The 26,842-nt window shown below is 42.3% G+C and overlaps 1 protein-coding gene across 1 annotated transcript in view; it reads right to left on the bottom strand.

The window, feature by feature from the left end:
- LOC126455865 (sodium-coupled monocarboxylate transporter 1-like) overlaps positions 1-26,842 on the bottom strand; it is a 129,252-nt gene that overhangs the window by 70,508 nt on the left and 31,902 nt on the right. Inside the window, exons 4-5 of the mRNA XM_050091625.1 lie at positions 22,413-22,530; positions 8,121-8,188 (exon numbers count right to left, since the gene is read on the bottom strand). Of these exons, the coding sequence (XP_049947582.1) occupies positions 8,121-8,188; positions 22,413-22,530 (186 nt within the window). The remainder of the gene's footprint in view (positions 1-8,120; positions 8,189-22,412; positions 22,531-26,842) is intronic.

The following is a 26,842-nucleotide window of genomic DNA, read 5'->3' as shown; positions in this document are numbered from 1 at the left end:
AGTGGAATCAGACACATGGCGTTGGTTAGACTATTCATTATCAAATGCGCAGGACCGTACTCGTATACAGAACGTAAATACCCTTATAAATCACTGTGCACATAATTTCTAAAATGATAGCGGTAAAAATAAAAGTTAAGCTTAAGTTCCGGTAAGTTAATTATAGGTTATGAAACGGTTGTCATAAATATAAAAAACAAGAATTAATTATGTCTTAAAGATAAGGGAGTCGAACAAAAAGCCAATGAGACACCCTAATACTTCACAGCACCTATGTTAAACTTCTTTAAAAACGGACAAAAAATGATTGATTTTTGCTAATCATTGAGGAGGACATCAAAAACGTGCGTTAAGCGATCGCAGATTCCTCAAGTATATTGAGTTTTTGACCCATATGGGCATAACGGAAAATTTGTGTCTTACTGATGGAAGGCGTACTATGTTCTACGAATAACGAGTGTAGTTTTTTCTGCCCTCTTTTTGTGAGCAGGTGTTCCGGAAACGTAGTTTTAAACAGTCTTTGCGTTTGTAAATAATCCAAAGATGTTTACCTCAGGCGAAACGCCTCTTTGAAATTTGAATATAAAAACCTACGCAACCAAAAGTGTATTTTTATCTCAGAAATTTGGATGTTCTTCGCAAAACCAATGAGGAGAAGAATATATGGAAAACGTTGTTAAGAATACGGGACAGGATTGTCGATTATGTGTTGCAACATCAAGGAATTTGTATTCGCGGGAGCACCAAAGGATATAAACTGTTGGCGACGACAGAGACTGGAAAATTTTCAACAAATAATTGAAGATATTGCGTGCAAGTGCTACACAAACAAAGAGTCACGCACACGCTGGGAATTCATGGCAGGCGGCACGAAACCAGGCAGAAGACTCATGTCTTCAATTTAAAATAAAAAAGAAAGAAAGAAAGAAAGTTGCAAGTTGGAAAATAGTACAGATAGACCGAGACGTATACTGGAGGAATGGTTTGATGTGTATGAATGTGACTAACTGGACTTGTTGATCTTGATCAGGAGAAGAACTTCAGAATACTATAAACTGTCATAACTATTTTAAAAATCATGCTGTTTCTGAGTGTTAATACAAAAGGGTTTAAGTGGCACTGAACTTCATCTTCAACAGAAAAACTGAGTTGCAAAGATGTCTGAAAAAAGAAGGCGTATGTTTACATGTCCAGTAATGTGCTGGACTGAGTGGATACGGATTTCGTGTTCGCCTGGGTTATGCCAGGGGCAGAGTTACAGTCCATTTCTCTTGGAGGGGGGGGGGGGGGGGGGGGGTGGTTGTGACTGTTGAGTATAATCAAAACTACTAAAGAAAGTTTCCGACTTCCTTTATACGAGGTGGCAAAGATCACTAGGAAGAAATGAGAAAATTAGCTCAATTGTAACACATTTACATCTACATTAGATGGATACACTTCAAATAAGGGTCAGGCAGAGGATTCATCAAACCACCTTCATAATAATTCTTCATTATTTCATTCTCGAACAGCGTGTTGATAAAGCAAACAGCTATATGTCTTTGTGCGAGCTCTGATTACCCTTATTTTATTATGAATATCGTTTCTCCCTATGTAGGTCGACGCCAGCAAAATACTTCCGCATTCGGAGGAGAAAGTTGGTGACTGAAATTTCGAGAGAAGGTTCCGCCGCAACGAAAAACGCCTTTGTTTTAATAATTTCCACCATAAATCTGCCCTATTCCCTATAATACCAAGCGTGCTGCTCTCCTTTGGACTTTCTCGATGTTCTGTGGGAATCCTATATGGTAAGGAGGCCACACCGCGCAGCAGTACTCCAACAGAGGACGTACAAGCGTAGTGTATGCAGTTTTTTTAGCAGAGCTGTTGCATCTTCTATGTGTTCTGCCGATAAATCTCAGGCTTCGTTTCGCCTTCCCCACTGCATTTTCTGCGTGTTATTTCCCATTTTATTTTATTGCAATCGTAATTCCAAGGTGTTTAGTTCCATTTACGGCCTTTAGAGCCGACTGATTTATCGTATAACCGAAGTATAACGGATTCCTTTTAGCACCCATGTGAATAACCTCACACTTTTCATTATTTAGGGTAACGCCAATTTCAGACTATACTGATATCTTTTTTAAATCGTTTTGCAATTCGGTTAGATCTTCTGACGAGTTTAATAGACGATACACAACAGCATCATCTGCAAACAACTTAAGACGGCTGCTCAGATTAGCTCCTAAATCGTTTACATAGACGAGGAACAGCAGAGAGCCTTTGATATACTGCGGGGAACGCCAGAAATCACTTCTGTTTTACTCTGGGACTTTCCGTCAATTACTACGAACGGGCCAGCCGATGTGGCCGAGCGGTTCTAGACGCTACAGTCCAGAACCGCGCTGCTACTACGGTCGCAGGTTCGAATCCTGTCTCGGGCATGGATGAAATCTGTGTGAAATCTTATGGGACTTAACTGCTAAGGTCATCAGTCCCTAAGCTTACACACTACTTAACCTAAATTATCCTAAGGACAAACACACACACACATGGCCGCGGGAGGACTCGAACCTCCGGCGGTATCAGCCGCACAGTCCGTGACTGCAGCGCCTTATACCGCTCGGCTAATCCCGCGCGACATGAATGTGTATGATGTTCTTAGGTTAGTTAGGTTTCAGTAGTTCTCAGTTCTAGGGGACAGATGACCTCAGAAATTAAGTCTCATAGTGCTCAGAGCCATTTCTGAACTACGAACGGGGACCTCTCTGACAGGAAATCACCAATCCAGTCAAGATTATGTCAGCTGTTACATATGTCGTGAAGTATTCATTTAATATCGATGCTGTCATGGCTGTCTCCTTTTCTGTTTGATACAGCCGAGTAACTAAGAATTTCGCACAAAAATTAGGACAAGGCGGTGATACAGTTCACAGAGTGAAGGCAACTATATGCAGTTAAATGAGGATAACTGTGAATGGTGAAGATTTCGGATAAATACGATGCAAAGAGTTTACTTTGCTCGTTCTAAGACGTGTTAGAAAGAAATTAGGTTCACCGGGGAAAAAGAAAGTCAGGAAATATTAGCCCGAGATAGAATTATTCAAAGGCCAGTCAATCGTTTATCAGCTGAAAGTGCAGTGCTTTTCACTGAGAGTAACATTTTGTACAGCAGTCGACGAAAACTGTAAAATATTTGAGGAATTTCTTTCCATGTACTACAGCTGCACTTGCTTTTCACTTACTGTTCAGAAAACTAATTCTGTGACCATTGGACCGACTTTAGAGCTGTGTAAAAAATAACAGTCTGAGCACCATACAATAACTAACATTACGATATGACCATAGCATGGTGTACAAAACCTCCCACTGTCACATGGGGCAAGTTTCGTTTACTTTCATATTGTAAGAATCGGCTAATATAATGCTTAGCTGCTTTGTAGACATATCTGAAGCATTTAAAATGTAAAATGGTGCAAAAACATCAAAATTCTGAGAAAAGTTTGGAGTAACCTGTAGGAAAAAGACGGGTAATGTAGAAGAACTAAGCATATGGACTTAAGATGGGCCGATATTTCTAAATGGGGACAAATTTCAGAAACTGATACCTGAGGGGATAAAAAATAAAGATTTTCATATCATCATATGTCCGGAAATTTGTTCCTAGGAGGCAAATTCACTTGGAGGTGGATGCAGACAGTGTAGGTTTCAATGATGAAAAGCGCACGTGATAACTCACCAAGTAAGTGGGAATATTCTCCCTGTTTAATGATGTAACCTTCTTCTATTTGCAGGCGGATATTTTTTATTTTTTTATTTTCTGATTAGCCGTTTCATAATTATAATTTCAAAGCAAGACGCTGCGATTTTGTATATCGTTGTAGCTATTCTGGAGGAGAGAACACGGATGTAAACCTTGAGCTCTCGTTGGTTACATCAAATGTCTTTATTAATAAATACTCTCTGCGTTTGTCAGTCACGAGTCTGTAAATCAGTTCGTTAATAGGTGCAATACATGTGAGACAGTGGTGGAGCGTAGCTGTCACACCTGCTCGCTGTCACTATTGTGAAGGGCGATATGCACCTATTCACCAAGGAGGAATGGCAACTTCACGGCCGCATTTCAATACAGCATCGCCGCATTCAGTTCTTGTTACGAGTAGAGGACAATCATACGCAAGGCTGCAAGTGATAGCTTCCGCAAGAGAGAGCTTTCTATACAGACATATTACGTCAATACGCGTCAATAAAGTGACAATGAAATGTGCTGCGCATTTTGGCAGTAAATGAAAAATCATTAGCTCTAATAAATACCGCAGGAAAGAATGTTGAGTGAAATAAAACTTACTTTACTCCTGTTGCCTGAGGTCTCGCTGCTGCCACCAAAGACGTCTACTTGAATCGGCAACGGTTCTATTGTTACGTAAAGACAGTGGGCTCTTTCTGCATAACTGTTCCAAAGTTTGTGTAAATGACACCCTGAATTCCTTCACTTCGGGGAGTACCTTCCAGAGCGAAGCGGCAAAGGTGTAAAGTATCATTTGTCTTAAAATTCTTCGTCTTGGTAGCAACCCTGTTCTTGACAAACGCCCTAATACGTTAAATAGCGTTGAATCAGCTATGCGGTACATTCAAGCACGGAAGTTTCTTTTCCTTATCCACTAAGCGTAATACACTTTCCAAAAAGTATTATTATGACCCAAAGATCAGTCGCGCATATTCCAGTGCGTAAGCTTCAGTAAATTCCCGCCATGGCAGGGCATTAAACAGAAGCTCCACATTGTTGGGTTCTTCCTATGCAGTAACGCAGTCCTTTCTCGATTTCCTGGATGGGTTCGGTGATACTGAATTTATCATCGTTTGATATGGAACCTGGTCTACAAGAATCGCAGATCTGTTTGTTAATTTTTTGAGAACGCTCCTAAATTACTCTTTGTTGTGTCTGGCATTCGTCTCAGAATGATAACCTACTCCTCCTTTTTTGTGCAATGAAACATAAGTCAGCATTTTGCACGAACCAGTCTTCGTCCCCGGTGTGTCTCTTTCCAGGACCGGGTGGTGTCTGAATCCCGCCTTTTTAGCCATTCCATCCCTGATCAGTTTCTCTGTGATAATCATATACATTTTCCGACACATAATGCGTCTTTTGTTCCTGCCATCCAAACTTTCTGGAATGATTTGCACCACACCAATTATCAATAGTGTAATAGACAGTCCATCCAATGTTTCGTAAGTTTTTGATTTCCCGCAAGAACTGGCCGCTTTTTCCTGAAAAGTTGTTATTTTCCATCAGCAAAGGTTGAATGTAGAATGCTTTTTGTATACGAAGCGTATTTTCCGAACACCACGCCAAAGGGTAGTTTCATTTTTATCAGGAAAGTCTACCGCTTCATTCTTCAACTTTTCAATACGGCTGCTATAGTTGAAAATGGCTTTTGCATATTTATGTCGTGGATTTTCCTTCTTATGTTTCCCTGTGTAAACTCGTCCAATGAAGACTTCCTCCGCCTGCCGGAATTAGTTTCTTTTATTTTTTTATTTTTATTTTTATTTTATTTATTTATTTATTTATTTTTGTTATGTAGGACGAAGTTTCAGTACACTCTCTCGCAAGCCCGCGCACGGCTCTTGTTCGGCCTCTAAGAAGCACGCGCACTGATAACCACAGATTTTTCACAAGTTTGTAAATGATGCATGGTTTCATACAGGTACAAGGCAACCGGCTGTGTTACGATGACTCTTTCAAACGAGTACACAGCAACGAATGGGATCACGATTGTTATCTATCCGACGGGAAGCCCCGCTGTAAATACTGAGACTATGAACAATGAAGTGGAAATAGTGGCTGGAGGCTACATTGCACACGCGATAAAATGCGCGTTAAGACTCAAAAGCAAATAAAGTAATGATTTTATATCAGCGCTTTATGTAGATTTTTGTGCATAAAAATGACAGCTTTGAAAGGTAACAACAGAGCTTGTATCTACATTTCTCGTTAATATGCATCTTCACTAGGCGAACTGCGGTAATCTACATTCACCATTATTAGGAGAAAATTTATAATCTGAAAGCAAGGAAAATTTGCCTTTAAGTAAAGAATGATTGTAGCTTTAAGCGGTAAAAAGGACGTTTTACTCCTAGTGACGGTCTGACTTCTGTGACTCAACACAGTGAGACTCGCCAAAAATTGCTCGATAAAGCACGCCTTCTCTTAAATACTACCGAGCGAGGTGGCGCAGTGGTTAGACACTGGACTCGCATTCGGGAGGACGACGGTTCAATCCCGCGTCCGGCCATCCTGATTTAGGTTTTCCGTGATTTCCCTAAATCACTCCAGGCAAATGCCGGGATGGTTCCTCTGAAAGGGCACGGCCGATTTCCTTCCCCATCCTTCCCTAGTCCGATGAGACCGATGACCACGCTGTCTGGTCTCCTTCCCCAAAACCAACCAATCTTAAATACTACCGTGTATTCCCTTTCCCCCCCCCCCCCCCCTCCCGCGCCACACTGAACTATAATTTATCATTCGTGCACCAAAATTGTAACTATTCCCACAATTCCCAGAAGATGGAACTCGTAGATGTATGTCATACTCTGTAACCAGAATACTAGTTCAAAGTCAAGGGTCAACTACAAGGTGCTGTCGAAAATCATGCCGAAGATATTAGTAGCACAGGTAAGGAACTACAGTTGGAGAATATCGAAATGAATTCAGGAATGGTAGAAGATATTTACCCCAAAACAACTGATAGAACATAGAGTCTTAAAAAACAAAAAAGATGTTGTAACTCTCGTGGCCTTCACAGAGGCATTTGAAAAAATGGTTCAAATGGCTCTGAGCACTATGGGACTCAACTGCTGAGGTCATAAGTTCCCTAGAACTCAGAACTACTTAAACCTAACTAACCTAAGGACATCACAAATATCCATGCCCGAGGCAGGATTCGAACCTGCGACCGTAGCGGTCGCGCGGTTCCAGACTGTAGCGCCTAGAACCGCTCGGCCACAACAGCTAGCAGAGGCATTTGAGTTCATCGACAGGAGGACTCTTACAAGGATGAAGATGAGAGGACTGGTCGGCAGTAAACGGGAACTAATAACGGCGATTCTGACAAAGAGAAGGGCGAGATTTACAGGACCACTATCTTGAAAGTATTTGAAAGGAAGGCTGCTGTCGACAGAGAGATGGATTATCCCCATTTTCGTTCAGCGTAGCACTAGACGAGGTGAGCAAATAGCAGGGAGCAATAAGCGAGTAATGAAAAGAGATATATACAATAAAGACGCTACAAGGCCATGGTGAGATACGTAGCCATTTACACAACTGAGACGATAACACTGGGATGAAATAGTCCACGAAAACAACAAAAAGAAAAGAGAAGAAAACGAAGAAGTTCCAAAACACAAAGAGATGGGGTGAGAAATGGCTGTGAAGACTTAGGAAAGAACTGTACTGGATCATGAGTATAACAATAGACGTTCAATTGAAAATAACTAGTTTTGACAGACATGTAATCAGGATGAGTATGGATAGAATGGCGATATATGATGGGAAACAACAGAATAGACAAGAGGAAAAACAAGACACAAATGCGTTGTTGAACTCGAGTCAAGCAAGGGGCTCACGATGATGGAAGGGAAGGAAAATTGGAGAAGCATGTGCGTACCGACAAGATCGACGAAAGAGGAGGATATAGTAAAAGAATAGAGCGTCCCCACAAAGCAGACAAGAGAAGAGGATACTGAAGATCCCAGAAGAGGAAGGAAATGAATAAAGATATTCTTGAAGGAGGAGGGCAAAATCTAATTCACGAAGAGGCTACCCGTTGTGGTAAAGAGGCAGTAACGCCAGAAGAAGAAAAAGTGTAAGAGGAAGAAGGAAATAAATTACAACTTCACTCGTAAACACCATGAAATCCTTCAGTTCCGATAACCCTCTGCTGGAGGCTTTGTTGCCTACAAAACACATTCAGATAGTGAATTTACATCGACAAGACAGCAGTAATCATTTTGAAGCGTTATGAAGAGAGCCCTCGGCTCATCTGTTAGTGGGCTCAGTCCGTAAGCTGCTGCTACGTGTGTAAACAGTCATATATCACGGAAACTATGTTATGTTTTAGGTATATTATTTATTTACTCACCAACATAGTGTAGAAGATACACACAGCGCATACAATAGGTGAGATCACGTGCACACCGATACCAGAAACTGAAAGATAGGAACATAGAGAATTACAGACACTCGCCTAAAACAATAAGTGAATTCATATGTTGTATGTGCACATGTGTAACACAGTGTGATGTGATAATTCAGAAATTCTTCTGGCAGTATATTTGAAATACATTTGCCCAAATCAAATATTTCTGTTACTATTAGTTATTTTACGGATATGGCCCGCTAGAACTGAATGTATACCGGGGCAGTAGAAACAATGTCCGCCCCGGTAGCTGAGTGGTCAGCGTGACAGACTGTCAATCCTAAGGGCCCGGGTTCGATTCCCGGCTGGGTCGGAGATTTTCTCCGCTCAGGGGCTGGGTGTTGTGTTGTCCTAATCATCATCATTTCATCCCCATCGACGCGCAGGTCGCCGAAGTGGCGTCAAATCGAAAGACCTGCACCAGGCGAACGGTCTACCCGACGGGAGGCCCTAGCCACACGACATTTCAGTAGAAACAATCTTCTATAATTTCATGAAGTGTTTACTAACAGATCTGTTATAGTTACAGTACATGCGTTTGATGATAAGTGTCGAACCAAATGGTTCATTCTCAAGCCTGACCTCCGGAAGCAAGTGCCTAGTCTTCATAGCAAAGATCAGAATGGTAATATATGCATTACAAAGTGATCTCAGATAATTGCCACAATCAAAATATGCCTACCTGGCAAATGTGATTATAACTTGCTAAGTAATCACATCTTGATTGTGACGAGAATCTGCAGTCACTTTGTAAAGCACGTATCGCCGTTTTGGTGTTTGTTATTAAGGTTAGGCACTTACAGTGCAGCCCCAGTAGGTCAAGCCTGAGAATAAACCATCTGGTTCGAATCTTGTCACCAAATATATGAACTGCGACTGTGACAGATTTGTTAATAAACGCTTCGTAGCATACTAAAAACGTTGTTGGTCCTTTACCAACAAAATGATCAAACTGTAAAATTCTTCTATAATTTAGGACTAGTAAGTGAAAATCAGAAAAAACGATTTCCATTGAGTTTAAATCTGGAAGGAGCTTCTGAGAATTCTGTTATTTTCTTAATAAAATAGCCTTCGTAAATTGCTGTAGTTTACTGTATTTGAGAATTACAGCTGACAGTTACTGCAGACGGTGTAAGATGACAGTGGTGAAAAATAATAAAAACAATAGATGTTATGAATGGACGGCAGGTAAATCCGTTGTAAAGGGAATGAGGAATTAAAAAGGCTGATTCACCTGCATCTACCAATGCCTTCAAATACTACAGGAAATGTTTCCATACTCTCGACTCGCTAAGTACAAACTATTAATCCTCCATAAGAATTGAACAGGACTTTTTTCTAGCAAATTTAATAAAGTAAATATTTATACTGGGCTTCGTTTTTAGTGCAGACCACGGTTTTCGAGCTATTCAAGAAAAACGCGTTTGAAGGTAACTTTTGTACATTTTTCTTGAATAATCCGAAATTACGGGCTGTAGCAAAAACGCACCACAATAGGAAATTTAGCTATATCAAATTTCCTACAAAAAGGTCCCGCTCATTTTTTCTATAGGACTAACAGTATGCAGGTAGCGAGCGAGGGAATATGGAAATCTTGCACTTGGTTTCTGACGCCATTACAAGTTGCATAAAACCAGTGGTAGGGGAGATGAACAAACCCATATGTTTTCAGACAACCAATTACATGCTTAAAGCAATATTATCAGTCAGATATACACTACTGGCCATTAAAATTGCTACACCACGAAGATGAAGTTTTACAGACGCGAAATTTAACCGACGAGAAGAGGATGCTGTGATATGCAAATGATGCGCTTTTCAGAGCATTCACACAACGTTGGCGCCGTTAGCGACACCTACAACGTGTTGACATTACCGATTTCTCACACACAAACAGCAGTTGACCGGCGTTGCCTGGTGAAACGTTGTTGCGATGCCTCGTGTAAGGAGGAGAAATGCGTACCATCACGTTTCCGATTTTGATAAAGGTCGGATTGTAGCCTATCGCGATTGCGGTTTAATGTATCGCGACATTGCTGCTCGCGTTACTCGAGATCCAATGACTGTTAGCAGAATATTGAATCGGTGGGTTCAGGAGGGTAATATGGAACGCCGTGCTGGATCCCAACGACCTCCTATCACTAGCAGTCGAGATGACACGCATCTTATCTGCATGGCTGTAACGGATCGTGCAGCCACGTCTCGATAACTGAGTCAACAGATGGGGACGTTTGCAAGACAAGAACCATCTGGACGAACAGTTCGACGACATTTGCAGCAGCATAGACTATGAGCTCAGAGCCCATGGCTGCGGTTACCATTGACGCTGCATCACAGACAGGAGTGCCTGTGATGGTGTACTCTACGACGAACCTGAGTGCACGAATGGCAAAACGTCATTTTTTCGCATTAACCCAGGTTCTGTTTACAGCATCATGATGGTCGCATCCGTGTTTGGGGACAACGGTGAACGCATATTGGAAGCGTGTATTCGTCATCGCCATACTGCCGTATCACCCGGCGTGATGGTATGGGGTGTCATTGGTTACGCGTCTCGGTCAGCTCTTGTTCGCATTGACGGCACTTTGAACAGTGGACGTTACATTTCAGATGTGTTACGACCCGTGGCTCTATCCTCCATTCGATCCCTGCGAAACCCTACATTTCAGCAGGATAATGCGCTACCGCATGTTACAGGTCCTGTGCGGCCCTTTCTGGATACAGAAAATGTTCGACTGCTGCCCTGGCCAGCACATTCTCCAGATCTCTCACCAAAGGAAAACGTCTGGTCAATAGTGGCCAAGCAACTGGCTTGTCACAATACACCAGTCACTACTCTTAATGAACTCTGGTATTGTGTTTGAGCTGCATGGGCAGCTGTACCTGTACACGCCATCCAAGCTCTGTTTGACTCAATGCCCAGAAGTACCAAGGCCGTTATTACGGCCAGAGGTGGTTGTTGTGAGTACTGATTTCTCAGAATCTATGCACCCAATTTGCGTGAGATTGTAATCACACGTCAGTTCTAGTATAATATATATGTCCAATGAATACCCGTTTATCATCTGCATTTCTTCTAGGTGTAGCTATTTTAATGGCCAGTAGTGTAGAAACAACAGTAGTCTACAGTGAAATGATAACCCTGTGGATCGGACACATGTGGTTCAATGTTTATTATTGGGAAATGATGAAAGCCATCATTTATTTGGTGCATGATTACATTATTGCAATTTCGTCTACAAGAAGATGTTTACAAAATATGGCGGCTACACTAGGTATGGATCTCTTTAAAATAAGTCAGTCTAACCGTCCGTTTCTTATCTGTAACTCATAATATATCTGACGTAGTTGTGTTCCACTCAGAACGTACTTCCTGGAGCGAAATATACCACAAGCGATCGTAAGGATCGCTTTTATCAGCCTTTTGACTCGTCTGGTTATGTATGATCCCTACAATTTCCTCCCGTTTTCCGCTCTCACATTAACAGTTCCACCCAGTGCCCTGGTAATTTATGGTGCAAATTCCAATCTGTATCTTCTGCATTTTTAGCCCTATACTGGTCCCTCTGCTAATAGGAAGCTATTCGATTAACATTTGTCTTGATATCCTGTCTACTACTCTGATTCCGTCATATTCCTTTCCGCATGGATATTACATACAGCCACCTCATGTTTTGCGTTATCAGTCAATTTATTTTTCGGCATTGTTGTGTAGCACTGGTACGATTCTATTCCTTCTCTAGTTGTCCCACAGTTTACTTTTCAGTAAGAGAATTCATTTTGCGAAGATACTTTATCAAATAGGATGTAAGTTTCATAGCAGAAGACTTGCCTTTGCTAGTGTTCCTCTTGTACCGTCCGTTCATTGCTTGCCATGTATTATTTTGCTTCAAGGTGGCAGTATTTATTACTCTTACTATATATTACCCAGTTACGGCAAGTCTGACATGAACCCAATTCTACAGGTACCCAATAACTTAGTCTAGCTTTCAGTTCCCATCAATTCACATTTTGTGCTCGGTACGGTGTTCATTCCATTAAAAATATTAAAACTTTGATTTTGTTTACATCTAAACTCATCACACCATAGGACTCTTATGTTTAAGAGAGACCCAGTCAGATTTTTGTCAGTCCCATCCCACTTATCTGTCGTTGCGAACGACGTTGCTCTGGGCGGCCGGCCTAATCATAAAAAAATGTCTAGGTTAGGCTATGGATAGGACAAGCTACCACACTAGTGACGTAAACTGATTAGTGAAAATATTGCTCATTCGGTGCCATGTCCTGTACGAGTGTGGCCGAAGTTCCAAAGTTCCAGTACGTGGTTTACATGTACGCCTACACCAAACAATGTTCAAAATTCTGAGAAATTAAAAGCTGAAACTGATGATTTGGTTCCTTACTGGTCTGAGTACCTATTGTTAGATCTACTTTGAATAATACTAGTCTATAAGACTCGATCAGTTGCATGCCAGTATCATATCTGACTTTCGGGTTCTGTTAACCGTGTCATTACTTCGTAGCTGCCGTCACTTTTCGTTCCCTATTACTAATCCCAGTTGCTTTCATTATCACCGACGACCCAGTCATTTATCAACTCCCTCCTCGTCATGAATCGGTTGAGAAAAGTCGGCGGCCACTGAAATACCTGCTGTCCTGCGGGTGCTAGGCTGGGCAGATTATGAGTCTTCGTGCAGCGTATATTAATAATCTGTAATTTCTACACTGCTGAGCCAAATCTTTATGTTCAGATGTTCAAATGTGTGTGAATTCCTACGGGACCAAACTACTGAGGTCATCGGTACCTAGACATATACACTACTTCAACAAACTTATGCTAAGAACGACACATACACCCCTGCCCGAGGGAGGACTTGAACCCCCGCCGGGAGGGGCCGTGAAATCCGTGACACGGCGCCTCAAACCGCGCGGCCACTCAGCGCGGCCAAAAACATTATGACCACTTCCGTAATTGTTTGTTTGTCCGTCTTTGGAACGAAATGCATCACCGATTCTGGATATCAGGGATCGGCCATTTTATTGGTAGGTTAGCGGAAGTAGGAGGTATTAGGATGTTTACGTACAGATCGTGTAATACGAAAAAAATGGTTCAAATGGCTCTGAGAACTATGGGACTAAACATCTATGGTCATCAGTCCTCTAGAACTTAGAACTACTTAAACCTAACGAACCTAAGGACAGCACACAACACCCAGTCATCACGAGGCATGTAATACGAGTAAATAACGAGCCGATGATTTGCGCACGCCGTGATGGCGCCCGATAGTGACCCAGGCAAAATTTGGTCGCCGAGACTTCACTTTATTATAGTGCTCCTCAAACCACTGCAGCATAGTTTGGGTCCAAGGCACGGAAAATTACATTGTTGGAAGATGACATCGCGTTCGCGGAAGGCATAAAGCATGAAGGGATGCAGGTGGTTCGCACCTGTCAGTCTGCCTTCGATTACTACCAGAGATCCCAAGCAAGAGCAGAAGAATGTCTGTCCTAGCATACTACTGCTCCCACCAGCCTGTGTCCACGGCGCTCTGCATGTTTCGAACCGCCGTTCACCCCGATGACGGCGGTTATGGAGACGAGCTAGTGCAGCAAAAGTGTAATTTACCTGAAGGGTCCCGTGCCCACTGCCATCGCAACTGACGATGTCGTTGAGCCAACGTGTGAACACATAGGTGTGATCTGCTGCGTAACACATGTTCAACAATGTATAATGAACGGTGTGCCCCGTAACACTTGCGTGTGTTCCAGCATTGTGGTCTTTCATCAGAGATGCCACGGATCTATCCTACTTTACAGAGCAAACAAGTCTCCGAACCCCACGTTCTGTGCAGAGTCGTGGACGTGGTAGTTTCACTGTCCTTCTACCTCTTTCCGTAGATGCTCACGATAGTAGCATGAGAAATTTCAACGAGCCTCGCCGTTTTCGAGATACCCGTCCACAGGCTCCCCGTGATAATAATCTACCCTTGGTCAAAGTCGCTTATCTCAATGGACTTCCGCATTTGCAGTTCATATCTTCGCTAGGGTGGCCCTCGTCCGTGTCTATTCGCATACATACGTTTGTTACCGCATCTTCTGCCCCCAGCACCACTAGGCGGCTTCCAACGTCACAATGGGCGGTGGTGATAATGTTTTGGCGTATCGGTGTACACTTACCATGTCACTCTCTGATTTTTAGTATTGTATATGAAAGCAATAAAATATCGGACATATGTTCCTCGTAACTGATACGAGGCACTGTAATTCTGCCTCACTTCCACCTTTCGCAGACGATAACATTGTCACCACCTTTTTTTGTACCATACAAATCTTACTCTCTGAAGTTCCCTCTATACCATGGAATTTATTCGCTGATATCTTAACAAGTGCTGTCATCTTGTCCCATCTTTCTGTCAAAGTTTCCAACGCGTTGTGTTCCTCGCCGATTCTGTAGAGAATCTCATCATTCTGTTTCTTATTTTCAAGATCCTTCTATAGCACCAAATCACAAATGCTTCGATTCGTTTCAGGTTTACTCACAGCTCGTGATTCATTTCCTTCTCAGAAATTTCGTCCTCAGACTATGGCCGATATTTGATACGGGGCTGCGCGACAGAATTAAAGGATAACTTAGTGACAGAATTGAAGGATCACTTAGTGACTCCAACTGTAACGCATAAGTTTCCGATGTGGCTCAGAGATGCTAAGAACTTCCTTTGTAATGGTGAAAAAGCTTGGCGCACTGCAACGTCACACTCGAGCCCGGTGATGCTTCAACAGGAGGGTGTCGTCACGTTCGAGGACAATGGCCAAATCTCGGAAGTTCATGTGGGTTCATGTGGGTTAAAGAAGTCGCATTGACACCAATTTTCACCACAATTTTTCTCAACGCCACCGTGGATGCGTCACATGATAAGAAGGCCGTCACTGATCCTATTGTCCACATTCCAGTTTCCTTCCGAATGGTCTCTAGTTGATCCAATCTGTTGTAGCGGCACCACCGTTTATTATAGTGAAAGTTAGTTTTGTGTGATATTCTGAGCACGGGCCAGATTGCAGGATGTTACACTGATCAGCGGTTGCGAAGTGGAATGGAGGCCACAGGGCCATCGAACTGTTCAAAAAACACAGAGGTTCGCATGGAACAAGCTATAGGCAGAAGGGGCCCACTGGCGCAACCAGGGTGTGGGGTGTACCTGACTCGGAGCGATGCATTAGCGAAACACAGGCACGCAGCCGAGTATAAATATGCGTCGTTTTCTAACGAGATTCATTCAAGTGTGGCAGCTCTCCTGGACGGCAGGGCGTGTCATTCCACCGTGCTACACGCAGCAACAGATGTGGCGACAGCATACCAGTCCACGGCGGGTCGTTGGTTCGATCCTCTGAGACCGACGCGGAGTCCGCAGCCAGCCAGGGCGGGCCACTCTTTGGCTCGCTACCCCGGGCAGTCGTCTCAGCTCCTGACACACGCCAGAGACTTTTGTGGCGACGGGTCGCAGATTCCAACGCAGGATCGCCGGTGGTCGTTGCCGCCGTGTACCCAGCTATGCCAGCCAAGGGAGAAGCAGCAGCAGGGCCGGCCTATGGCTCCCGGTGGAGGAGCACGGAGTCAATGGGGATGGTGGCCGCTGAGTCGGCTGATGGCACAGCCATCCTGACCTAATGGGAACTCTACAGCTGGCGAACAAGGCCGGCACGGCATAGCGTTGCGTTGCACAGGTCGCTGGGGCAGTGGCCTCAGCATTGCGGGGCCTGTGATGCAGACCGAGGTGAACGAACCTCTGTAGTGGAAACCAATAAATCTTTTGAAAAGCTCGGACGAGTTTTAATACGGCATTTCCTGGCAGCCATCCACTACACTGTACATGAAGACAAACGTTGTAGTAATGCTGCAGTGCAGAGGTGTGCGATAATATTAAATAGGGGTGCAGAGACGATTTGAAACGACCGACAGAGTCAACAGTGTCAAAGGTTGTCAAGAACATCTTCCTGTTGCTCATGGCACTGCCGACTGCCGTTTCCATCTGCCAAATGTGAAGAACTTAACGTCCCAGGGAAAGGGGTGGTTCCATTGTAACCATTTTTGCCACCCCCTGAAGCCTTTTCGGTCGACTCTGAGCGGCGGTGCGACTGAAGTGTTCTCCTGAGCCACCCACAAGACACCCGCGATTCCTGCGTTAGGTGTCACTGCCCAAGGAGACATCAAAAGAAGGGTTGAAATGGGTAAGAGGGGCTACGACGACCTTCTCATCGTGTTACACGACCACAATGGGGATAAGCACAATTTTTTCGAAGTTTGGTGTCTCTGCAACATTGTTAGCCCTCCTTTCGGCTCGAATGAACTTCTGAATTGTTGCCTTTTTCTTCTCATGTTTCGACATCCAGCTGTTCAAAGTATCGCAGAGCCTGAGGCTGCCGTCGCTGGGCGCCAAGCTTTTGCATAATTACAGAGGAAGGTTGTAGGCATCTTCTAGCCTAATTTCAAACTTCTAAGTTGCACTGAAAGTCATTTACAGGGCTTCGAAAAAGCGGTCCTTTAATTTCGTTGCGCAGTGTAATATGCTCCTTTCAGCCTGAGATGACCCCTTTACCTATGCTAGTACACTCCTTAAGTCCTCCTTGCTTCGTCACGTGTTATTTTGCTTTCAATGTAGCAGAACACTGTCAGTTTGTCAATATATTGGCCCCAGCTTTAACGTTAACATTATCGCTAGTCTCATTTATACCGCTCCTCATTAACATCGCCTCTGAACCCATTTTCTGTACTCATTAGATCGTTCATTTCATTCATCAGGTCTTGTGAGTCTTCTTCATTTTTCAGAGGGTAGAAACCTCATCAGGAAATATTATTCTAATATTATTGTTGATTCTCATTCATCCTGAAATTTTATCCCAGTCTGTAACCTTCCTTGTATTTCCGTCCTTGCTCATTCGATGCACGCTATTCGATCAAAAGAAACCCCGCATGTAACGCGGAGTTGACGACTAGATCTCACGAGAGGCGGTCCCGCCGGTATGAAAGGAGGTGGGTACTGTGTTGTCAGTAGGAAAACAGACAGAGCAGACTGGGTCTCCTAAGAGATCCTAGTGGACGAGTCATTGGATGTCACCTAACACATCCATCGGTACTTTAAAATTGACTGAAACAGTCCCGAACGCAATAAAAATTTATTTAAAATTGTTACGGCTTTGATCAAATTATGACCATCTGCAGACCACTTACACGATGATGGTAGGGGTTGATTCAAATGGCTCTGAGCACTATGCGACTTAACTTCTGAGGTCATCAGTCGCCCAGAACATAGAACTAATTAAGCCTAACTAACCTAAGGACAACACACACATCCATGTCCCAGGCAGGATTCGAACCTACGACCTTAGCGGTCGCTCGGTTCCAGACTGTAGCGCCTAGAAACGCACGGCCAGATAGTAGGGGTGCGGGTGTTGTGAGTCCACGACCGTCAAGTGAGGACTTTCGTGGAGTCATAACATCTGCTCCGTTCACCGCCACCCTAACCATGATGGTATAAATGTTCTGAAGATTGCCAAATTCTCGCCGAAACCGGTAACCATTATCAATAAATATTTTATTGCGATCAAGACAGTTTTAATAAATTTTAAGGTATTTTGAGTCAGACCACTGCTTCTCCACTAGAAATATTCTAAGAAACTACCAAACTCTTTAAAACTTCTAAAAGTCGATTTTGAGTGTGTACTGCATAAGTGAAGGAACAATCACAGCTAAACCAAGACCAAGCGTACGTCATATATTGACCAATAGGGACCGCCGAGAACAGCGGAGGGTGGTTCTAAAAAATTGCCCGAAATCAGTGCATGAAGTCACTCGAGAGATCCAAAATGCTGCCAGCAGTTCAGCTAGCATAATGACTGTCCGTAAGAAGTTAAAAGAATGGCGTACCGTAGTTGAGATGCTCGTTACAAGTCAAAGATATCTGTAATCAATGCTCAGCGATTCTAGAGTAGAATACTGGATCCTGTATAGGAATTATTTGGAAACGAATTATTTGGAGTAATGAATCACGCTATTCGCTGTGCCAGTCCAACTGAACGGTTTGGGTCTGACAAATGCGTGGAGATCTTCATCTGGCTTCGCGTGTAGTGAAAGTACAGAGGAAGTAGTGGTACAGTACAGGATTATTACTCCCGGTAAGTGTTGTCCGCTTATTACGCTTAGGAAAATGCTGAGTGGGGAAGGACATGAACACTTTTATGACATTGTCTACTGTTTACAGTAGAAGAATATTTAGGACCTAGCAACCCAAGTTCGGTGCAGAGCGAGCTAGGAGAAGCTGAAGGGATAAGTGACATGACAAACCCATTCGTCGCTCGCCCCAGTAGGACATCGTCATAAGCGTAGCTATAAGGGTACAAATGACCGAGACGAGGACCTCAAAGCATTCAGTCTTGCTGCCATTCTCTCTGAACCTTGGTCTTCATCAGCTATGCTTTCTCATCGTTATTAGTTTTAGGAGAAAGTATAACAATGATGCACTCACAGTTCCGCCAAGTGTATTAGACTCTGAAAACAGTCGGCATCGTCTGGCTGGAAAAGTTGCCACTTTCTTTCAGCGCCCTTAGACAAGCAACTGTGATCCACTCCTTTGCTACGTTCAACCTATAAATTTTTGACTCAACTATTTAAAAGAATAATGCGTCTCTACCAAATACGTTTCATTAAGCATGTGAAAATGTGATGAGATTAAAACTGCCGCATCCCGGAAGAACAGTCTTCCCTCTTTAGATTCAAAGAGTGAAACCACTAATCGCTTCATTAAAAACTGAAAAATTTGCGAAAGCAGCAACCTTCGGTTACTTCCATTGGCAGTTCTCTTATTTATCACCTTAGGCGACTGTGCAGCGTCCTTGTTCAACAGCGTTTGAAACTCACTACAGCAGCTTGTTCTCGTGCTCATCATCAGAGACAAAGATCATCAGTAATGTTCCATGAATGTCTCATGGGAACGCTATTATTTTCTTCGTACATTAATAATCTGGAGGACGGATCGCGCAGCAATCTGCAGTTGTTTCCTCATGATGCTGTAACGTACGGAAAGGAGTGCCAGTCGAGTGACTGTAAGATGATACAAGATGATTTAGACAAAATTTGTCGTTGGTGTGGTGAATGGTAGCTAGCTGTAAATGTAGAAAAAAGTATGTGTTGCTTTCGATAAGTAGGAAAAGTAAATCCGTGATGCTCGGATACAGCATTTATAGTGTCCAGCTTGACACAGTCACGTCGTTTAAATATCTTCACGTAACAGTGCAAAGCGATATGAAATCGGACGAGCATGTGAAGATTGTGGTAGGGGAGACGAATGGTCGACTTCGGTTCATAGGGAGAACGCTGGGAAAGTGGTTCATTCATAAAGGAGAGCACATGCAGGTCACTAATGTGACCTGTTCTTGAATACTGCCACAGTGTTTGGGATCGGTAGCAGGTCGGATGAAAGGAAGACATAGAAGCAATTCGAAGACGGGGTGCTAGATTTGTTACCGGCAGGTTCGAACAAATCGCGGGCGTTACGGAGATGCTTCGAGAATTGAAACGGGAAACTCCCGAGGGAAAACGATGTTCTTTTAGAGAAATACTACTGAGAAAATATAGAGAACCGGCATCTGAAACTGCAGAACCATTCTGCTGCCACCACCATATATTTGGCATAAGAACAACGAAGATAAAATACGAGAATTAATGCTCACGCGGAGGTATATAGTCAGTAGTTTTTCCTTCGTTGCGACTGCGAGTGGAACTGGAAAGGGAATGACAAGCAGTGACACAGGGTAACGTTCACCACGCACCGTACCATTGCTTATGGAGTATGTAGGACACTGTAACTGCCGGCCGGAGTGGCCGTGCGGTTCTGGGCGCTACAGTCTGGAGCCGAGCGACCGCTAGGGTGGCGGGTTCGAATCCTGCCTCGGGCATGGATGTGTGTGATGTCCTTAGGATAGTTAGATCTAATTAGTTCTAAGTTCTAGGCGACTGATGACCTCCGAAGTCAAGTCGCATAGTGCTCAGAGCCATTTGAACCATTTGACACTGTAACTGCCACGTACACCACATGCGCACATCTGTGCCTCAAACAGGCGACGACGTGTTTACCGCAACATAGCTATTCCCCTGTGCTCCCCCTTTGCTACACTCGAAAAACACAGATACGCATTCAGAAACTAGTCAAGGGTTATCTTGAACTCTCATATATACATCTACATAATTGCTTTGGAAACTATACTTAAATGTGTGGTTAAGTGTTCACAGACACTATTTCAAAGTAATTCTCGACTGCTCCACTTTCGAACAGCAAGTGGGAAAAAAAGCACCTGAATTTTTCCATGCGAGTTCAGTTTTATTAACATTATTACTATAATCATCATTTCTCTATTTGTAGGTGGAAGTGAACGTAATATTTTGGCATTCAGAAGTGAAAGTTGGTGATTGAGATTTCGCGGAAGGATCTCACCGGAATGAAAAACGCCTTTCGTTCTAAGGATTGCCACTGCAAATCGCTTATAATGTGCGTGACAGTGTCTCCAACACTGGGCGATAATACGGAACGAGCTGCTGTTATTTGAAACTTACGGTGCCTTCCGCCAGTTCTATCTGGTAACGAGCCCAAATGGCGCACAGTACTGGAAGAGGACGGACGTGTTTGGTGTAGCCAGTCTCTTTGGTACGTTTGTTGCATCTTCTAATTGCTCTGACAATAAAAGGTTGTGCATGGTTCGTCTTTCCCACAACATTTTCTATGTGACGGTTCCAAGTGAAGACTTTTGTAATTGAAACAGGTATTTAGATAAATCTACAATCTTTAAATTTGAGTTATTCAACTTGTAACCGAAATTTCATCGATTTTTTAGCACTCATGTGGAGGATGGTGTATTTTTAATTAATTAGGAAAAATTGCGACTTTTCGTTCCTAGCAGAGATCCCGGCTAAATGCCTTTGTTTTAATCTCCTGAATACTTCGCTAGACTCGAAACTACTGCGTTATCTGTCAAAAATCAAGAAGGGATGTTGAGTTTGTCTCCTGAATCGCTTCTGTAACTTAAGAACAGAAGAGTGCATACAACAACTCTTTGGAGAACTCCGAAAACACTTCTGTTGCACCCGATGACTTCCCATCAATTACTTCCCACTGTGGGCTTTCTGGAAGGAAATTACGCATCTAGTGGCACAACTGAAATATTATTCCATCGGCACGTAATGTGATTAGAAGCCGTTCGTGACGAACAGTGTCAAAAGCTTTGTGGAAATCTGGAGATGTGGAATGAAGTTGAGATCCGATTTCGGTAGTGCTCATTACTTCGTGTGAATGAAGAGCCAGTTATGCTTCACAACAACCTTGAGTCCGTGGTGGTTATGCTACAGTATGTCGATGGATTTCATAATTTCGGATCCGAGTAAATGTTACAAAATTGACGAACGTACCTGTAGGCAACGCTGTGTCAGGGCAACCTTCTATTCTGAAGGGATGTTGGTTTTCACAGCCGATCTGTCATAGTGATATTGCTCTTTTCCGCACTATAGCTGGAGTTACGTTTTACAGTATCTCCAAGATGCATTCGTAGGTCTGACTTGCTTTACATACAACGTGCTTGTTTGCTTTTTATTTGTTGAGTAATTTGGAATCTTGTGGTGACGTCAATCTGTATATGAAAGCTTATTATTCCGAAATGTGATAGTTCTTATCTCATAAGACTTCAGCGTGATGAACATCGAGGGGAAGAATTCTCTTGAAAAGTTAAATTACAAACTAGGCTTCGTCTGACTTAAATTTATCATTGTCCCATGACTAATTTTCACACCCTTAACCACTGATTGAACTATAGTGAGTGCTCTTCAAGTGACAGAGCCTCGCCATTATGATAAATGTTCGTTTCTTCGACTGAGACGGGAAGATACATGGCGTCTGATCCTCCAGACTTGTTTACTCACACTGCGAATAACTTCACTTTGAGCCATTGTGTCCATACAAAGCTAAGAGCTCATAAGGAGCTGCCTCGTCGATTTTTTCCTCATAAAATAGAAACTATGACAACCTTCTTCCAAGTTTGAACCATTTTGCATAATGTCAGTCTCTGAAGGACTGAAGTAAAATTTTTAAAACATCTATCTTCAACAAAGAGGCTGAAGTTACTCTTCAGTTTAGTCTCCGCTGAATTGAACAATATAGCAAAGTTTAAGGAAAATTTCTAGGGGATAATGCTTACCTTGGTTGAAGACTAAAGCCGGCACGTAGATGAAGAATGGTATATGAAGTACCATGTTGAAAGCATAGATCCCAGATGCTATTACCCGCAATGTCTTGTTATATCGGCGCTCCAGATACTGAAAGTAATGCAAAATTTCAAAATACAACGTTAATACCGGTGAAATGAAAGTAAGGTGGAAGAAATATTTCAAAATATGACACATTCCATACATTTACCTTCACTGTATAGTAACTACATTAACGGCGCTGTATTCATTAACTGATATCAATCGCATCCTTTTTAAACTCTACAACATCTACATAAGGCAGACATAAGCGCTATTAACTCTTTCATTTATGGTAACAATATACTTTCTAATATAACTACTTCTCGCATTTAGTAGTGTAGTAATAACTTTATATTACTACATTCCAACACAAAAATAAGAATACGCATAACAAATAAATTATCAGAATAGGACGGAAATTGATGTACATGTACAAACAAACAAAAGATTACAGTTTCAGGAAAATTGGATGATATATTCAAGAGAAACAACTTCACAAATTGAGCAAGTCTCTAAGGTGTTGGTCTAGCTCTGGAACATATGAAAGCAGTTATTCGGCTAGGCTTTGACTGATAGATTTGTTGGATGGCCTCCTGAGGGATATTGTGCCAACTCTGTCCAGCTAGCGCGTTAGACCGCCAAAATCCAGTGCTGACTGGAGGGCCCTGCCCATATTGCTCCAAACGTTTTCAGCTGGACAGAAATGCGGCCACCTTTCTGGCCACAGTATGGTTTAGCATGCTCCAAGACGCAACAGAAAATCCCGCCGTGTGTGGCCTCGCATTATCTTACTGAAATGTCAGCTCCTGAGGGGTAGCCATGAAGGGAAACGAAACGGGGCGTAGAATATTGTGGACCCACCACTGCGCTGATACGGTAACGTTGTCCTATGGAAAGAAATGGCCGCCAGACTATCACTCGTGGTTATCGAGCCTTATGAATGGTGACAGTCCGGTTGATAAACCATTGCTGTCCGTAGCCTCTCCAGACAGATCTTCACTGGTCATTGGGGGCCAGTTCGAAGCGGAACTAATCCCTGAAGACAATTCTACTCCAGTCGACGAGCTTCCAGCCGAAGTTGTTTCAGAAATTACATTTTGTAGTGTTTCATTAGGGTGTTAACAATACTCTTATGGAACACCTTGTGATGTGTGATATGATACATACAGCTATTGAAAGTAAAATTGTATGCATTGAGTAATAAATACTGTGAGTTGAATAACAGCTGATATTCACTTCATACAACGGCGTTATAATCTAAACCACTTTTGTGTATACTCTAATGGGATTCCTTGTTCTTCGTTTGACTTAAACAGTTCAGCACAGACTATCGTGCAGAGTACTCGACATTTTAGTGCTGTTGAGAGAAACATGTATATAGTCACATTTGCAGTATTTCCCTTTGTGACACTCAGGGACAGCATAAATGCAGGTAATCACTTTCCCAACCAATTAAAATATCTATTCCGTTTTAGGTTCACAATTAAGAATTTTCCTTAGAGTTCTAGTGACATTTCATTTCTTGATGAACTGCGACATGACTTCCATCAAATACGAGGTTGTTTGGCGAGCACGCTCAAGTAAAAGTTTGACATGCAGGTAAGGTGGCTTAGGCTTTAGACCACAGATGATATAGGCTGCATGTTACTTCATTATACTGAAATCCACATGTAGATTAGCTTTAGCGGGCGGTGAGGGGATGGTGGCTTCCTTTACCATGTGACTTCTGAAACACTGATTAATTTACATTTGTCTCAACTAGAGTAGCTTCTATAAAGTTTTTTTTATTGTAATGGTGAAACCTTTGCATTTGGCTGCATCTATAGATATCTTAAAAAATATTTAGTTTCACAAGTAAATTTGTTTTAAAAATATGAAAAGTCTGCGAACACATTTCTCGAAATTAAGTCAAAGGATTTACTAGGTTAAGCAAGCGAGTAATGGCAGATGTGAATGGCCCTCTGTTTGAGTGTATTTGTTTGTATTTACATATTACGAACTGCATGATGAGGGTCATTATATACCTACCAAGTAAGGAAGTTCATCCGTTTTTTCTGTTTTCTCTTCAACATCGTTACTTCTTTTTGCTTAACCTCACAAATAAGGTTTTCCACCAATCAACTAACGTTTGATTTCATACTTTGAGAGGAAGGATTTATGGCCAAGTGACTGCAGAAACATATGCAGCAAACATATTTCTAAATCTTTGCAGAGATTTATCCCTGAATTTAAAGAGTGTTTATTGGTTCTCAGATCTGAAACTCGATCAATGACGAAGATCTGTAGATGGCCAGGTGTTAATATATACCTCACTACAATAGTTTTCCGTGTATTAAAAGTTTTCTAATGTGCTATAGTCTTTATCTAGATCTCATCCACAGATATTTAAGGCATCCATATTTTACGAACCTTACATGAGCTCAGGGCATAACGACAGTACAATACAGTATGAGATCCTCAGAAAACGATATTATTAACAAAAAGTAGGTGCAGTAATCTTATGTACCAAAAACTAACACAATATCTACAGGGGCATGCATAAATAAGTTAAAGTGAAACGCATTTTGGAGACGAACTAAGCTGGTGGTTAATGGGATTGGAAAACCCCACTTAACACAAGAACGCTGAGCTTCAGTGCAGAAAGGGATAAGGCCTGAGCAATACATTATTCCTTTTAATGTAAATATGGCTGGGACCGAGGGTATGTGGCTGCACGACTTTAACACGGCTAGCAACGACCCCGCAAGAAAAATAAAAATTCACCTCTAACGAGACGGTGGTTGGCTGAAGCCACACTGGACGATGCAAATGCGACATGGTGGAGAGAGCTCCATTGTATTAAAGCATTCTGAGAACTAAAAATTTCTACATCTCTCTCATATTGCAGCAGACCGCACAAGTTGTTGAAAATAGCGAGGGCGTTGAGAGCTTTGCATCTGCGAAGTGTGGACGATATGCTTCATATATCGTGGTACACACAGCAAAGAGGTAGTTAATTATTCCTGTGAGAATTTTTGCGGTCAATGAAATTGTGCATGTTGCTCCGACCCTTGGTGAGTGTGCAATAGCCATTACTTCGACTAGGGAAACATTAAAGTTCTACGGAACGCAGGAGTTCAGACTGAGTGAATTCAGTCAAGGCCAGAGTAGGGAATTAGCGTTTCAGATCTAGCACAGAGACAACGCTGTTGCAGATCCCGATTGGTAAAGTACCATTGCGCATTAGGCCACAGTAAATGTTGAGTCAAGATTTTGCTCACTCCAACCTGAGTACGCTTTGACCATTGAATATCAAAAGCTAGGATACTAACCTACCCTTAAATTAAGTACATGGTTTAAAAGATAAATTTATTCTCCACCAACTTAGTGCATTGACCAGCTATGATATTGTAGCAGTAAATTTAATAGATGAAGATTTTTTATCATTCTTGCCTGTGATAACATTTTATTTTGTAGAGATAACGATTTAATAATTGGCAGTTCAATATGTCCAAGAGTTAATTATTTTCGTATTGAGTGTTGAAAGTATTTGAACATGATTTTTGTGTATCACTTGACCTCTGAGAACACAGTTGATAAATTATATGTAGAATGAAAAAGGGAACAACTGTTTTGTCTTTGTTGAATAGGTCCCAAACTTTCACTTTTATTAATTTATGCATTCTAGTTACGTGACAGCCGCATTTCTAATTAATTTGTTATGATCTGCAACTAAGATTAGCTTCCTTACAGGGACACATTCATATTTATATAGAATGTCTGTTAGAATGTCTGTTTAACACCCCGGGCTTGCAAGGACAGTTCGGATGTTTTATCCATTTGCGTGCATATCTTACAATATTATAAAAATGGATAAACAGTATTTAGGTGGCGCAGAGGGTTTCAGTGTCGTTAAATGGCGGAGAATGAAGTGACATAATCTCTCCATGAAGAACTGGGAATCGGAAAAGGGGGCCAGTCTTTCAAAACTATGTTGATGGTAGGATGCGAAAATCAGTCAGAACAGTATTCAACTTGCTTATTAATTGCCTGCTGCCATAGGTCCAACACTGTTCAGTACTGAGGAAACTGGATAATTTTTTATTTCGTCCATCTCAATTGCACTGATAGAATATTTTACTAGAGTAGTCAGTGGTCTCTGGATGACACGCCCATTCTCAAACTACACCCATTGTTATTAACTGTAACTACTCGCACAATATGGTGCTAAAAAGCATGAAAAGCTTATGTACAGAAAATATCCTGTTGGCAACAAGTACTTTAATTATAATAGCCTACATGTTTACTGCACCTAAGTGACACAACTGAAAGGTGAATACGAAGAGGACAAAGACGACCATCGAGATTCGAGTTCACAGTTAATTTTTTGTAAAGGTAATAA

This window comes from Schistocerca serialis, chromosome 2, assembly GCF_023864345.2.
Source record: "Schistocerca serialis cubense isolate TAMUIC-IGC-003099 chromosome 2, iqSchSeri2.2, whole genome shotgun sequence".
Classification (NCBI taxonomy): Eukaryota; Metazoa; Arthropoda; class Insecta; order Orthoptera; family Acrididae; genus Schistocerca; species Schistocerca serialis.
Note: the sequence above shows the minus strand (reverse complement) of the source record. Positions and strands in the feature narration are given on the sequence as shown.